General features: G+C 44.7%; 1 protein-coding gene across 1 annotated transcript in view; it reads right to left on the reverse strand.

Moving 5' to 3' along the window:
- Positions 1–1,301: 1,301 nt before the first annotated feature.
- Positions 1,302–14,619, reverse strand: part of STX8 (syntaxin 8) — a gene marked incomplete at its 5' end in the record, with an annotated part of 68,794 nt that continues 55,476 nt past the window's right edge. Inside the window, 2 exons of the mRNA XM_009577753.1 lie at positions 1,302–1,576; positions 2,985–3,086. Coding sequence (XP_009576048.1) covers positions 1,302–1,576; positions 2,985–3,086 — 377 coding nt within the window. The remainder of the gene's footprint in view (positions 1,577–2,984; positions 3,087–14,619) is intronic.

A 14,619-nucleotide genomic window follows, 5' to 3' on the forward strand; every position in this document is an offset into this window, starting at 1 on the left:
TCGTAAAGGCAGCTTAATATTTGATTAATGATTTGCGTGTACTTTTTGGTGAAAACTCAATGCAAATTTCTGAAATCTAAGAAATATATATGTCCTAACATCCTTCCTAAATGCCCTGTGTACGCTGTAAAGAAATAAAACAATGCCAAGCAGCGTGCAAACATTTGCCTGCAGATGACTGATGATTTTCAACAATAATTTCATAAATGCAGCAGACTTAAGTATATCCTATGATTATTCTTCCGCTGCAGTCCCTGGGAGTTCCCACTGACACCAGTATGGGGCTGCCCGGGGCCACCAAGGGAGACGGGCTCCAACCGGGGCAGCCTTCACTGGGCAGAAGCAAGACGTGGGATTGTGACAGCTCTTGAGTCAGCAAGAGAAACGGCATTGCAAATAAGCTGCAAATGAAAACAACCCACCCAAAACAACCTGAAGGTTTCTGCCAGGACTGAGTACGGCCAGAGGTGCAGACGGTGCTCGCTGCAACGCTTCTGCACCCAGCGATGCCTGTGCCGAGCAGGTAGCACGGAGGGATGGACCGCTGCAGTAAAAATCACGCTGGTTGCTAGAAACAACCACCAAAGCTTGAAACGATGTTTGCATGAGAGCAAGACGTTGAAATATTGATTAAAGTTGGATTTCATCAGCAATACTTTGATTTTATTATTATACTGGCTGCTAACAAAGACACACCCATTAATGCGTTACATTCTTGCTCGTAAAAGGGTGATTATTCCACTATTCATGCCAGGCTGCTCTGCTTGTATCCACAGCCAGTGGCTCCAGTACAGGCACTCATCAGAAAAATAAAAAGACATCACGATTTCAGAAATGAGCCAAAATCACGGAAACAGGCACATGCTGGAATATTGCAGAGACTGGGTCCAAGCAAACATCTCCATCCCGGGGAAGGAAGGGGTAGGCAAGGGAGAAGACTGAGCATTTCGCGCCGGTTTAAATCCAAAGTAACAATGCAGAAACCAAAGAGTTACTAAAGATTTTATGAATTTAAATGAAATCTTGGAGGGGGGGAAAAAAAAGGCACTTTGAAAAAATTACCTAGCAGGTGCCAGTTTTCCCACTGCTTGTTTTTGTTCAAGGAATAATTGTACGTACACGGAGGGTTTTTCTAATCTTAATATGCTAGTTAATTTTCAGCGCCAGGGGTAAGGGTGGAAAAGGGATGGGAAGAATGCCATTAAAAGCTGTGTCTTCCAGCATTATTGTTCTAAAACTCACGCTTAGGCAGAGTAGAACAGCTATCTGAGGCAATATTGTGTTTACATATGCCCAAATTGTTATGCAAACACAGGAAGACCTATTGGAGCAGAGGGGACAGGCACCGAGAGGCAGCGCTTCTCACCACCCCTTGCAGAAAAATGTTTTTCAATGTGGAAAGGGTGAGAGAGGTCACCCCCAAGGAATCCAGCCCTGGATCCTCCCAGCCTTCGCCTCTCCCATCCTCCTCCTCCTCCTCTCAAATTCCCCAGCACAGCCAGCATGGGCTTCCGAGTTAAAGAGACAGGCTCATTATCCAGCAGCGTTGTCTGGGGGCTGCATTTGCATGAGGAACCTAAAAAGGGGGAGAAATCCCTAAGGAGGGAGAAGCTGTCCTGTATGGAATGGGATTCGCTGCCTGCCCTGCGCAGGCATTTCGCATTGTGCTTCCCTGCATCGTGCAGAAAATGAAACCACAGAAATTAAGGGGAGACTCCAAAGGCACACAGGGGTACTCGGCATCATTCAAGTGCAGCTATTTTTAGATTAAATCCATCTTGCATCAACATTAAAGATCTAAAATAAAAAAGGTGGTCATGAACTCTGCAGTCATGCCTTTAATTCTGTCTGTAGTTGGTACAAGAGAAATCGGAGACAAACACCTCTGACAAGTCAACTTTAACCTCCAGAAGAAGCCACAGATTTTCATCAACCTATATCAACCAAGCTTTCAAAAAGTTATCACTGATGAAGAACCAAATAAATCCCTGAAATCTATTGTCAGTGCTTGAAAAATGTCTCATTGCCAGTCTGAGCTCGGCCGCTTTACTGCTAGATCATCACTCTACAGAATAAAAGCTCCCCACCAGCCAGAAACCTTTTCTCCACCCAGATGTGTGACCAAGTCAGCTCTCAACTTTCTCTATACTAAACTACATAAACCAAATTTCATTAACTTCTGGCTATAAGTCAAATTTCTACAGAGCAGAAATTATTCCTGTTAGCATTTTGAGTCCTCTAGAGCGCCAGAATCGAACCACAGACACAAAAAGTGGAGATGCTATTCCCAGAAGTGTCTCACTACCACCACCTCCCCATGGACATCCTCCCCTAGTCACTCCTCTGTGTCACTCATCCCCCAAGATACGGACATTTTCTGCCATCACCCACAGCATCCTCCCACAATCATTGCTATCAAACCCCCAGCTCTTCATCCTATAGAAGAAACGTGCATTCACTTCCTTGAGATGTACAACCTCGCTTTGGCTATATGGAAAGGGAGTCCAATTTAGCTTTACCAGCTCGCACGTAGCTTGAAGAGTCACCAGCAAGGATTTCATGTCTGGCAGGCTGTAAATGCCACTTGGTTGAGAACACATTCCTGCAGGACACCACCAGAAATGTCCCTGCGGCATCACTCCCCACTGTGACCGGTTTGTGAGAGCTGGTAGCTAGCAAGTTTTTTAAACCTAATTAACACGTACCACGCTCATTTCATACAGTTCTACAATTTCCAATCAGAGTATTGTGCAATGCTGGAGTCAAATGGCTTAAGGAAGTTAACTATATCAACACACAGCATGCGCAGTGAGTCAAACCTGCAAGAGCAGCTAAGGTCATGTTTGAGTTTGGAAAGGTGGGGTTTTTTAACTTTTAAAAGAAGCTGTCCTTGGGGGGAGCACACTGTGCACAGCCTCTGAGTGCTAGACTGGTTTCTCGTCATTTAATAACAGGGCAGGATTTGTGCTCAAGCCATTTCCTACCACAGGATGTTGATTTCTTATCCACCATCTTCACGTGCCGCGTCTGGTTGCGAAGCTTGTCGTCTGTGTTTTCAACCAGGTTAGTGAGGTCGTCGATGATCTCTGGGGAAAGAGAAACATAAGCATTAATCTCCGAGCCACACAGCATCACTGCTCAACAAGCACGCTCCTGCTTAGAGCTCCCAAATGGAAACCAGCTGCATCCTTCTGTCTTCCACTACAACAGACCAGTTCTCCACATGCACAGAAAGGTCCAAATCCTAGGAAAATACTACACAAGAGTCTTCAACTTCAGATTCAGTGCACTGCTCCACTGCAAGAGTGGAGGAAAAAAATACAGCCTGAAACTGCAGGATCAGTCTAGGTAGCCACGGAGTATAGGATGATGGCAGCCACAATACACTAGCCAAAGTAAGAGAATTAGTGCATATGCTATAGGAAATCTGAAATTTCAGTCCCTGGAACAGAGCATCTTAAGACTTGGGCATTACATAGTCATTAAAGCACATTCAGAATCACTATCTTCATAAACGCTTCTGAGAGCATTCGGCGCAGTCCCAACCAAGCGACCACGGAGGATACAGTCAAAGTCCTGCCTTGGTTCAGTTACTGAGATATACGGATGGCAGTTCTGCTTGCAGCCCAAATGATCCTCTGGGAAAAAGAAAGTGAGCAAAATTTCTTCTACATCTGTTTTTAATAGAGGGGAAAGGAAAATTTCAAGCCAACCCACCCTCAACCTCATGCTACCGATGACTTAAATTTTGTCAGGGAAAGCGGACCATGTACAAGGCTTACACCAAGACTGGTTGCTGGGTTGGGGTTTTTTAACATTGAAAATTAAAAGGCACATTCAGGCACCAAACTTTCTTCTTGCTGACTGTTACGCTCTAATTTTCTTGAAACACAAAGCCAGTGCTTCTTGCTGGGTGTATGAATACATCGCGTTTGAGTTGCTTTCTACTCTGCAGGTAGGAATGGCTTTTTTTGTGCATGATAAATCAGGAGGAGGACAGCAGCCAAATCCCGAATGCCACTGCAAAGCATCTTGCTCTGGTTACACTTCTAGCACTTTCCCCACTATCGATCGCTGTCTTAATAAATCTAGTCTGCCTTTTGAGATCAGGTCAGGGACAGCAGCCATGCCAGTTGGTGGGTGCTGCGCTCTCAAGTCGTTTGTACCCAGGCAGATCCTAGCACTGCATCTCTCCGCTGCAGCACTGCTGAAATGTCCAGGTTTAACAAACGGTAAGCAAAAGAAAAAGTTAGAGCGCCTAGTGTTCGGTTAGCAAGATACATTAATATTCTGTTCATTTTTATGCATCACAACCCTGTATGCATGCTGGCTGAAGGTTAAGGAAAACAAGTCCCATCAACAGGACAGGGGCCTTATTAATTAGCCTTTATTGTTTTGACTGTATTCCTTCAAACAAGAGATTTGCCAAGTATCTCTATTAGGAAAAGGGATGACACTAAAGAGGGCATTCCTTGTACTTCCAAAACTTCCCTGTGACACTAGAATAAAACCTTGCGCTTGCAAGGGTAGTGCCAATATGTGACATTAGTTCTTGCAGCTTCTCAAGAACACCTGTACACCTCTGCTGGCCATCACTTTTATACCAGTGCTTGAAAGAGAATGGTTTCCTCCGCAATTCACCTTCCTTCAGCAAAAGATGTTAGCTATGCAGGGCACTTATGTCCTCAAATCTTACCAAGTAGCAGGCATTGCTCTAGATACAGAGATAAAACCAGTTAGATGGTACATATGGATAACAGAAAACAAATATAAAATAATCAAAGTGTCTGAAGACACAAAGGAAATTTTCAAAGACATATGTAGCACAGAGGTTTTACTTTCCCAGGGAGCTGGGAGATTTAAGCATCATCCTTCTAACGCATGCTTTTTAAGTCTGCCCCACAAGCACTCCATTATCTCCAGCGAATCCCTATGTAAAATGATACCAGCATCTAAAAAATCTTGTACTTTGAAAATACGTATCTTTCTTAAAACACGAGCTCCTGATTCATGTCCTTCAGCCTAAACCATCTAAGTATTCACATGAAGGGAGGGCAGAGGGCAAACATCAACTGCTTCTGTGTGTGCAGTTTTATCCTATAGAGCTAAACCATTCACTACTCCTGTGGTTAAGCAACATCACACCACCAATACTGCCCTATTCCAGACACAAACTCTCCATATCTGTAAAGTTATTTAAAATACTCAAGATTTTATTACTCATCCTACACCAAAACACATTTTCCCAAGTGATGGCAGGTACTTTATTTGAACTGCAAGATTTGTTCAGTTGATAGTTCAGATATTAATTCTCCTCCCTCTCCCACCCAACTTTCCCAGGTCCAACATCTGCAAAGCCAATAACATTTTGGGGAAACTTTATCTGTCTTGCGTGATTCAGCACACAGGAAAACCCGTACAATGCTGCCTGCAAAGGCAGGCTTTCTCATGTTTGCCTCTAAATGAAAAACAAAGTGCCGAAAGTTCCCATCGTTGTCAAGGACAAAGTGATAAGCATGCTTGGGAAGTAAGAGACTTTCCTTTGCCAACACTGACCAGACCCTCCTTGAAAAACATCCTGGTGAACAAGCTGTAGCTAAATGAGAACAAATGCGAGCAGGAAAATTTTCTGTCATCATTTCAAAGCCCAAGGCATTGCAATTAGAATTATATCTAGAGCCTCTCCTTTCCCATCCCCCTGCACAAGCCATTCCCCAGTCAAACCAACCAGCAGGAGCCATTTCTGAACCAGAGAACTGGACTGTACAGCTTGGGAGAGGTGTTTCTCCATATCTATATGTCTCTTGATACAGTCAGGTTTCAGAGGAGCAGGCCAAGCACGTAGCCCAAAGCTCAACAAGCAACCAGTCCTTTGACGTAACATGCAATTAAGACCAGGAGAAGTGTTGGGGCGTGCATGGCACAGCCACGAGGTCTGAGTAGGGTCTTCCCCTCCACCGCTGTGCTGGAGCTGGTGTGGGGAGAAAGCACAGGGAGGTTCTTACCCCATCACCAGCTGAATCAGAAGCCTGGACCAGAAGGTTCCCCAGGCCAGGGTGCCCTTGCAACCACCAACAGCCTGCAGAGAAACATCCACCCCTCTACCCCCACCAACACCTTGCACAGAAACATCCATCCACCCCTCTACACCCACCAATGCCATCAACACCCTGCACAGAAACATCCACCCCTCTACCCCCATCAACATGCTCTTGTGGGGTGACACCCGGGTTCAGAGCCGCTCTCGACCTTCATGTAAATTAAAGAATTTCTCCCCACTCTAAAGCAAAGGAAACACAGTGGAAATACATGCTGTATAAGGCAGAGCTGAAAACCAGTAATGAATTTCTAAGGTAGGCAGAGCTGCTGCCAGAGGAAACTAATTCCACGGCTAAGAAAGTCTTTAGAGCACTGACAATCCTACATTAGCCCTCGGTAGGCTCCTGAGGACCACTTTGTCTGGCAGATAAGCCACCTGCAATCCCTTTTGCCCTTCAAGCTGGCAACTACATTTGGGATGAAAAATTTTCTATCACCTCCCATTTACCTGACTACGCAAGGAGCAAGTTAAAAAAAAAAAAATAGACAGAAACCTGAAAAAGGGGAAGGAGCGAGGTTCCCCCGTTGCGAGGGAGCAGACGGGAAAAGCAGGCTGACTGCTGAAGGGCTGCAGTGACCTTACAAAGGACGCTTCTGTAACACTGCACTGCAAACCACATTTAAACCGGCAACACAAATTTAGCCAAGGTCTTCTTTCAATGAAGCAGGATCTTGAAGCAGAAGATAAAACCCGCTGCACAACCCTAGTATTAAAATCTGAGTAATTTAAGCCCAGCTGAAGTGGGAGAAGTTTGAAGGTTGCTCATCTGTTGGAGATGAGCTCAGACAGGACCTTCTATATCAGCAGGGAATTCTGCTTGAAAACCGGTGTCGCAGCCTTGCTCGTCCCTACACGCATGTCCCTTTGCTAGGGTCACAGCCAGCAGCCAGGCAGGTATGCTGGCTTTTGAGCTCACCAGCAGACAAGGCAGCCAAACATGCCAAGCACGAAAGCGGCAGGTTTCTGTAAGAAGGCAGAGGTAGGTACGCGGCCATTACCAATTCTCCTCACCTCATTCCTGTGAGGCTGCAGCAGCAAATACAATCCCATCTCTACAAATCGGGATGCTTTTCTGGTGATCAAAGCTATAAAATTTGGGCTGGAGCCCTCAAGAGGGCACGATTTCTTCAGAAGCCTTGTATACATCACATGGCAAAAATAGCAGTGGGTTTTAGAGATTTGAGATCAATATGTGCATACCTTAAACCAGGACAAAAGTCATGGAAGGTCTCCATTTTGTGGACACAAGCCCATCTGCAGTCCTGCCCTTGCTCCTCCGGCTATGGGACCTGCAATGGAGAGGGCGTGGGCAGCCCTTTGGGGAATCGGGATGAATTCCATGCAGGGGATTTACAAGCAAAGAAAACAGCAAAGCAAGCAGGTGACAGAAAAATTGTAGGTTGATATATTCTGAAATATTTGACTTTCTTTTTTTAAAAAAAAAAACATAGCAACGGTTTTTGATCTCAGGCGACATGTGTTTTGGAGTAATGCAGAGCAGCCAGGCTGAGCGCAGGTCCACGTCGGAAAAGGTGAGAGAAGCATCCCTGTGGAAGAGGTGGGAGAGGCTGGAAACAGCAGCCGTACGGTCAGTCAGCCCTCTCCAGTTCCAACATTAACTCTACCTCCTGCTGCTGGGGAGGAGAGGTGTTTACTGGGGAAAGCGTGAGCAAAGTGAGGAAAAGTTCCTTCTGTTTATTTTTTTTTTTAAAAAACAAACACCAAATTAATTTTGGTTTTGTTTAACATTCTGCATTAAACTTAAAACATATTTTTGCCTGTAAAAACAAATAGAAAAATCATTTAATCAGACCTGAACTTGTCGCTGCATCAGCTGTCACAGCCAGAAAACTAAAGCTTCTAAGCTGCAGCTGAACGCAAAGCATTTAAAAAAACCTGCTCATTGAATTGCTTCACTGGTCACAGCAAGTTGAAGCACCATCAATGCCTACAGTCAACTTCTAAAGAATCAAGAATCCATTGATTGACCCAGAACAGCACAAGACTACTCAGAGATGCGAGCACATAAGTGTTAAATATTCCTCTTCAAAGTTTTATTGAAATGGAAAATGAAAAGTGAAGCAACTGGTCTGAACTCTGGATCGTAAGCACTTTCCACTTTGCTCTATCATGCTTGGCTTCGCAATCTCAAATGATACCTTAAAGGCTGAGAAAGATGATCTTTATAGTATCTCTGAATTAAATGGTTGCATTATATAAGTCACACTACCATCACATTTTGCTGTTACTGATTTCTGGGGTCAATCCACGTGCACGTGTGTGTGTGTTCAGAAAGACTGTGCTAAAAGTGACTACCAGAATGTAAAAACCTTTCCTGAAATTGCAGTGGAACAACAACCTGGTAGCAGCGGTAAGGGTGTATTTATATACATCTTTAAAATCACATCTGCTAATAGCTAGAAAAATAAAGATTTATGCAAAGGACACCAACAGAAGACAGACAATAAAAAATTAGGCAGAAGAAATCATATGTAATCCTAGGAATTTCTCAGAAAAAAAGGTCATTCTTCATATCCTTTTTCCTTTGAAGACTTCGCCGCTGCAATGAAAATCAAAAATGTTTTAATTCCTAAAAACACCGATGCCTTCCCTAAAAAGCTGGTTCTGTTTCTCTCCAGCCACGGCATGGATAATTTCAGAGCCTCCCATGAGACGGGAATCCCACCCGTTAGAGCCGTAAGTCATCTCTCCGGGAAATGGCCATACATCATGCTACAGCTGGTCTCTTGCAGGATGGGAAAGCAAACCCTGAGCTGAACCCTAGCCAGGTGCTGGAGCAGTCTGCTGTGTCCAAACGGATCCCTTTGCTTTTCTCCTCTATTCCTCCTCAAAAAAGCTGCAAGCTTCAGGCACCGGATTTGCCCGTAGTCCTGTTGAGCGTCATAACACAGAGACCACAGGTCCTCCAACACGACCACCGTCTGCCTTTCCCATATTTCCAACTTCTCTGTTGACATTTCTAACAACGCTTCCTATGGGTTTGAAATCGGACTTCTCTGGCAGCCCCATCTTCTGTGTCAACTCAGCCATCAAGTCTTTCTACAGCTCGTCAGAAGTTTTCCAAGGAAACAGTTTCCACTGGAAAACCGTTTGACAGATGATAAAAACAGTACATCCCAAAGCACTCTGCACGCCTGGGCCTTCAGTGTTTTACCTCCTTGTTGATGCCCTTTATGCTGAAACACGTCCCTGATCAGCTTGAAGCGAATAACCAGCTTTCAGCTTGCAAATGAAATTCTCAGTTTTGACAACAAAACAAGAAGCCCAAAAGTTTCCAGAGAGCAAAAGCCCCTTCTTCCAGCCCGTTCTGCCACTCCATCTTTCCTCCCTTTCCGACCCCGGTGCCAAGACCCCACCAGTGCCCGGCCAGCCCCGCTCTGCTCCAGCAATGCTGAAGACAGAGGAGCAAGTCAACTGCTAGGTCATGAGATCATACTAAAGACACAAAATTAATATTGCATCCTTCTCTGCAGGGACTAAACAGCAGCAAGCTACGCCAGACTTATGGCACGTGCATCAGTGTTGCATGTTTTAATCAAAAAAGGCATAACTTAGGAGATTACAGGTCACAACATGAAGTGCAGCACATGGACACGGAGGAGATGATCCTATCCAACAGCCATGGATGCTGTCATGCTCTCATCACCAGGGCACCATGAACCAAGCCACCGAACCCCAGACCCCTCCTTGCTGTTTCTCCCATTAAGGAGCTCATGAGAGAGAAAGGCGACTCGTTATGGAGAAACGTGAAGCAGTCCATTAAGGGAGTGAAAGCCAGGCAGTGGACGAGCTGGACAGCTGGGCCATTTCGAGGAACACCATGTTTTATTTTGCAGGAAACCATGTGGGTTTTTCCCTACTCTTTCTCCACTCAAGAGCAGGGAAACCATCTGGTTGCCTTTCCATCCTACTATGTCCCCCTGTTCCTACCAATGTCCCACACAGCTGCACCAACCTTCTGAAGGCATGGGATTTTTTTTTTTTTTCTCCATAATTCTCCTTAACTGTACATGGATTCCCTAGGAAAGATGAACATCTAGATCGGGGTCTTGTGCAGCCAGAGTTTTCCTTTCATACATGACTTTACACTAATTGATTTTCTGTTTTATTTAAAACACGTAAAAAGCCTCATTTAGTTTTGGCAACTCTGTCTTTGAGTCGCCCTCATTCTGTCTGTGGAGTAAGAAACCCAAAAGCCAAGTGAAAACAGCCACATGAAATACAGAAGAGGCAGAGAGAAACAAATCTGGGGTTTGGTCACAGTTTAGCAGAACGGCATTGCTGACCAAACATTTCCTTGGAATTGTTTGGATTTTCCATGGATTTAAATTTACAGATCACTCGATAGTGTTTATCGATGAGTAATGCATCTCCACGGTATACCCCACTGTGAGTCATGGAAGGCTGCAGTCAGCCTTAAGAAAAACATATAGAGGACGAAAATCCACAACGTTTTATGCTACGCAAAAAAATTACAATAAGGCTGGAATTCAGTGGAGAAGCCAAGCAGGCTTTTCCTCCCTCCTTCAGGTCTCTGGTGCCTCAGGAGAAGAGCTAGATACCAAAGAAATGAATCATATATTGAATGCCAACCTCTATATGTCCAAACCCTATAATTACATGTTAATAAGAAAGCAAGCATTGTTCAAAATGCCAGTGGTATGAAATGAAGATTGCAACTAATGTAAGTACATCAGAAACCTAAGGAACCTTAGCACGATGTGCCAGCTGTAACGTCAAGGCAGAGTGAAAAGAGAAAAACACAGTAAAAAATACAAAGCCAAGAATCTTAATTTCTCTCCATCGCTGCTAGCCGTGCCCGGTTTTTGCAGCCTCTCTGACATGCGCAGCTCTCCATGCCACAGGCAATGCGCTAGTGCAGTCATGGGCTTCTCCTCGCTGTTCAATTCCAAGGTAATACTCAGAATCCCACTGGTGTTCATGCTGATCCAAGCTCTGTGCTGCTCAGGACGCTGGGATACTGACACTTTCTGCTATCATGAGTTTTGCATTTCAAGCAAAGACCAAGATTCCTCCTCCCACCTTCCCAAATTTAACTGATGACATTTAATCCCTTCTTTGGCAGAACTTCATGTAAGTATTAAAAAAAAAAAAAACAAAAATACTAACTTCTCCAAGGGAGCAAACCAACTTGTTCCTCTGTGTTTCAGCTGTCTCACTCTTTAGGTCTCCTAATTCATGGGAGCTTGATGACCCTTGGAGACAGTCAGGTTCAGAAGACCTCTTTTGGCCTCCTGTTGGGAATGTGTTTTATGATGTGCCACGTGTCCCAGTGCCACAGGGAGGCAAGAGGGGATCTCACCTCCCGCTGCTTCCCCTGCAGCTCTGCTGGGGTCCAGGTGGCATGAAGACGTTGCTCACCCTTCCCTGCTTCTGCTGGGCGATGGCTCTGCTGACAAAGTGGAGGGCAGCTGGGCTGCAGGATCTCCAGGCAGAGTCGGGCAGGAGCTGGCAAGTGGTTTGTGTCCAGGAGAGCAGGCAGGGAAGGACAGCTCTTCTCCCCCATGAAGCTGGTCAGCAGCCCCAGCCTGCCCTCCAAGCTCAGGTTAGTAGCCTGAGGCACTCGATGATGCATCAGCTATCACAGCAGAAGGTCCTCCTTCTCCCAACATAGAAACTCCCTGTGGACTCCAGGCTGTCCCAGATCTCCGCGCTGAGGAATCCTTGCAGAGGAACAACTCCTGCAGGCCCAGGATTGCTCCTCGTTCCCCGAGTTCCCGACAACAGTGAAAAATGCACAGACTGGAAAGAACAAACTGTTCCAGAGTCCTACAACCGCCGCCTGCCATTTGGGAAGTGAAGAGCAGCCCGAGTGCCCAGCTCAGAAGGCCAAGGACCAGCACATGCCATCAGCATAACCCTTTCCCACTGGTTCACCAAAGGATAACGCTTACTGACACAAGAGGAAGCTATTTGTTCTGCTACAGAAAACCTTGCCATCTGCTCCAAGGACTAAGAGGACATGTCCAGGACCACTGTTTCCACCAGATACCACCTTCACACCACAGCCAAGCAGCCTCACTCATCCATCCCAAAACATGTAAGATTATATCTGGGTTAAATTTTGATACCCCCAAGCAATGCAGAACACTTCATCCTCTCAAAAGCAGGTCCGGAGGCAGCAGACGGTGGTTTGAAAATATATGGTAGTGACAAAGAACCGTCCCAGGCCCTCAGCTGTGGTAGCCCTCATAGGATCCTTCACAGCCAAAGAGCAACACTGAGAAAACAAACAGGGGTATCGATTCCAGCAAACACAGTTATTAGTTAGAGTTGTTATTTTAAAAGCACACACTGAGAAGTTTTCCCTTTTCCAGCTGCTTATTTTGTTTTATTCGAACAAAAACCATGGGCATTAATTTTAGCTGTACTTAATTGAATAATTTCTCTGGGGAATAGTTCAGGGAGAGTTTTAAAGCAGCCTGTTTCCAAGAGCCATTACTAATTGGCATATACCACAGCATCAGTGTGCCAACCAAAATAGTACGCTTTAATGTTACTGGAACTACTCTCAGTCCAGATGTGTTGAGAACTCGCAGTGATATAAGGCAGGCAATAACTATATTCACATGATATAGTATTTTGAGTATCCTTCCCCAGTTATCTGGAAGGAGATAATAGTCCCCTTCGCTAGAAGTATTCGAGTGTAAAGCCAGGTCATTTGTTCCTCCTCTTTACTCCCAACAAGTGACCTTTCCTTTTATTTACTGTGTTTAAAGCAGACCAGCACAGTTACCTAGTTATCAAATGGACATTAATATAAAAAAAAAACCCAAACCCAACAAACCCTCTTATAAATTATAAAAGGAATTATAAAAGAATTATAAAAGGTTGCCTCCAATTTACAGCATTCACTGAAGTCAACATTGCCATACATCAAGCACCCTGTTCAGTACACTGGCACACCAAGCCCACAGCATGCACTGGCTCCTCGTACTTGTAATCATCGCTTATTTTTATTCAAATCCAAAATCTGAGTGCTCTAGCAACACAAACGTAGAGATTTTTAGGCCAGACTATCAAAACTTCCAGCAAAATCTTCAAGTTATAGGGACAATGTCATTAAACTATTTTTCTACAGACTTGACTTGGAGAGAAAGCAAGGAAATACTGCTAATAGATAAAATAATCATAAATTCTGCATCTCTAGGAAAGCCCGGAGCACTAGGAGACTGGAAGCCTACTTACATTTGTGTAACGATCAAAACACTTTTCCTGTTATATGTTTGTTTTCTGCAAACTTATAGCAGAAAATGAAAGGACAGAAGCTATTTCAGACTCCACATTTGTTTGTTTTCCCTTTATCCAAAATCTAAGCAGGATTTTTAAAATACTGCTTTCAGAAATTCTTCATAATATTCACCCCTGCTTTCTTCTGGTAACTCCCATTTTTCTCAAGTTTGTACACCATTGCAATACTTTTCCATAGATATCAATGGCTTTAATTACAAATACACATCAGTTGCCATAATTACACTAGGGTAGAAGGTATAGCAGTTCCCCATAAAACACCACTTGGCTACTAAACACTGCAAGTATAGGTTTCCAGTCCATTTCTCAAAAAAAAAAAAAAAAAAAAAAATCACTGAAGTTATACTCCATGCAGCTGTTGTCACTTTAAGATCTACTTCACAATTACTATTTCTACACTTCTTAAACTGTGGACCCATCACAGTAATGTAATGTAATCCTTGTGGGTACCAAAGAACCAGGCCTTGGTCCCACTGCAAAAAAATAAAATAAAATAGTGAGACAGCATCTCATCTACTTGGGTCACAGCCACCTCGACTCAGATATACACTGTTCTTCCATGAGATAAAAATCAATTCTCATCCATTTTCGCAACCTTGAAAGTAACCGTAGGTAACGCATCTACGGGAGGACTCTCTGAAAAGCCAGCGCGTTGCCTACTAAGGGTTTACTCACACGAGGTGCTCCCATAAATCCACCCTTGGCTTGCATGCCATCCGTCAGCCCAACAATACATCACGACCGCCCGACCCCGGGCTGGCCAGCGAGACGGGGCCGTGAACGTCTCTTTGATGAACTGGGGCTGTAAAGGATGCCGCAGCGGGCTGATGGATAACCCTCCGAGGCCGGCTCCTTCCTCCCGGACAAAGGCCCCGTCACTTGGGAGTCCCGGCCGAAGTTTCCCAAGCACCTTCGAAAGAAAAAAACCTCATTTCTCAAAACCTGCCTACGAGACAGCCCCAGCTCTAAGGCGATTTAACACCATGTTTATAAATGACTAATGTCATTTTGTCCCCAGGAGAAAAATCACCGAATTGTTCGGCTTTGCTGGGAGCGAGGCTGAGCAGAATCGCCCCGTTCCACCGCAAGCGCCTTCAAAGAAATACTGAAATTCCTGAGATGTCTAGCAGGCTGCGCAGGATGTATAAACTCATTCCTACTCAAATTAAAGAAAACTCAATCCAAAAAGCAGGACCGAACTATCCCCGAAGTGTTAACTGTAACAC

This window comes from Fulmarus glacialis, unplaced genomic scaffold (genome assembly GCF_000690835.1).
Source record: "Fulmarus glacialis isolate BGI_N327 unplaced genomic scaffold, ASM69083v1 scaffold2255, whole genome shotgun sequence".
Taxonomy (NCBI): Eukaryota; Metazoa; Chordata; class Aves; order Procellariiformes; family Procellariidae; genus Fulmarus; species Fulmarus glacialis.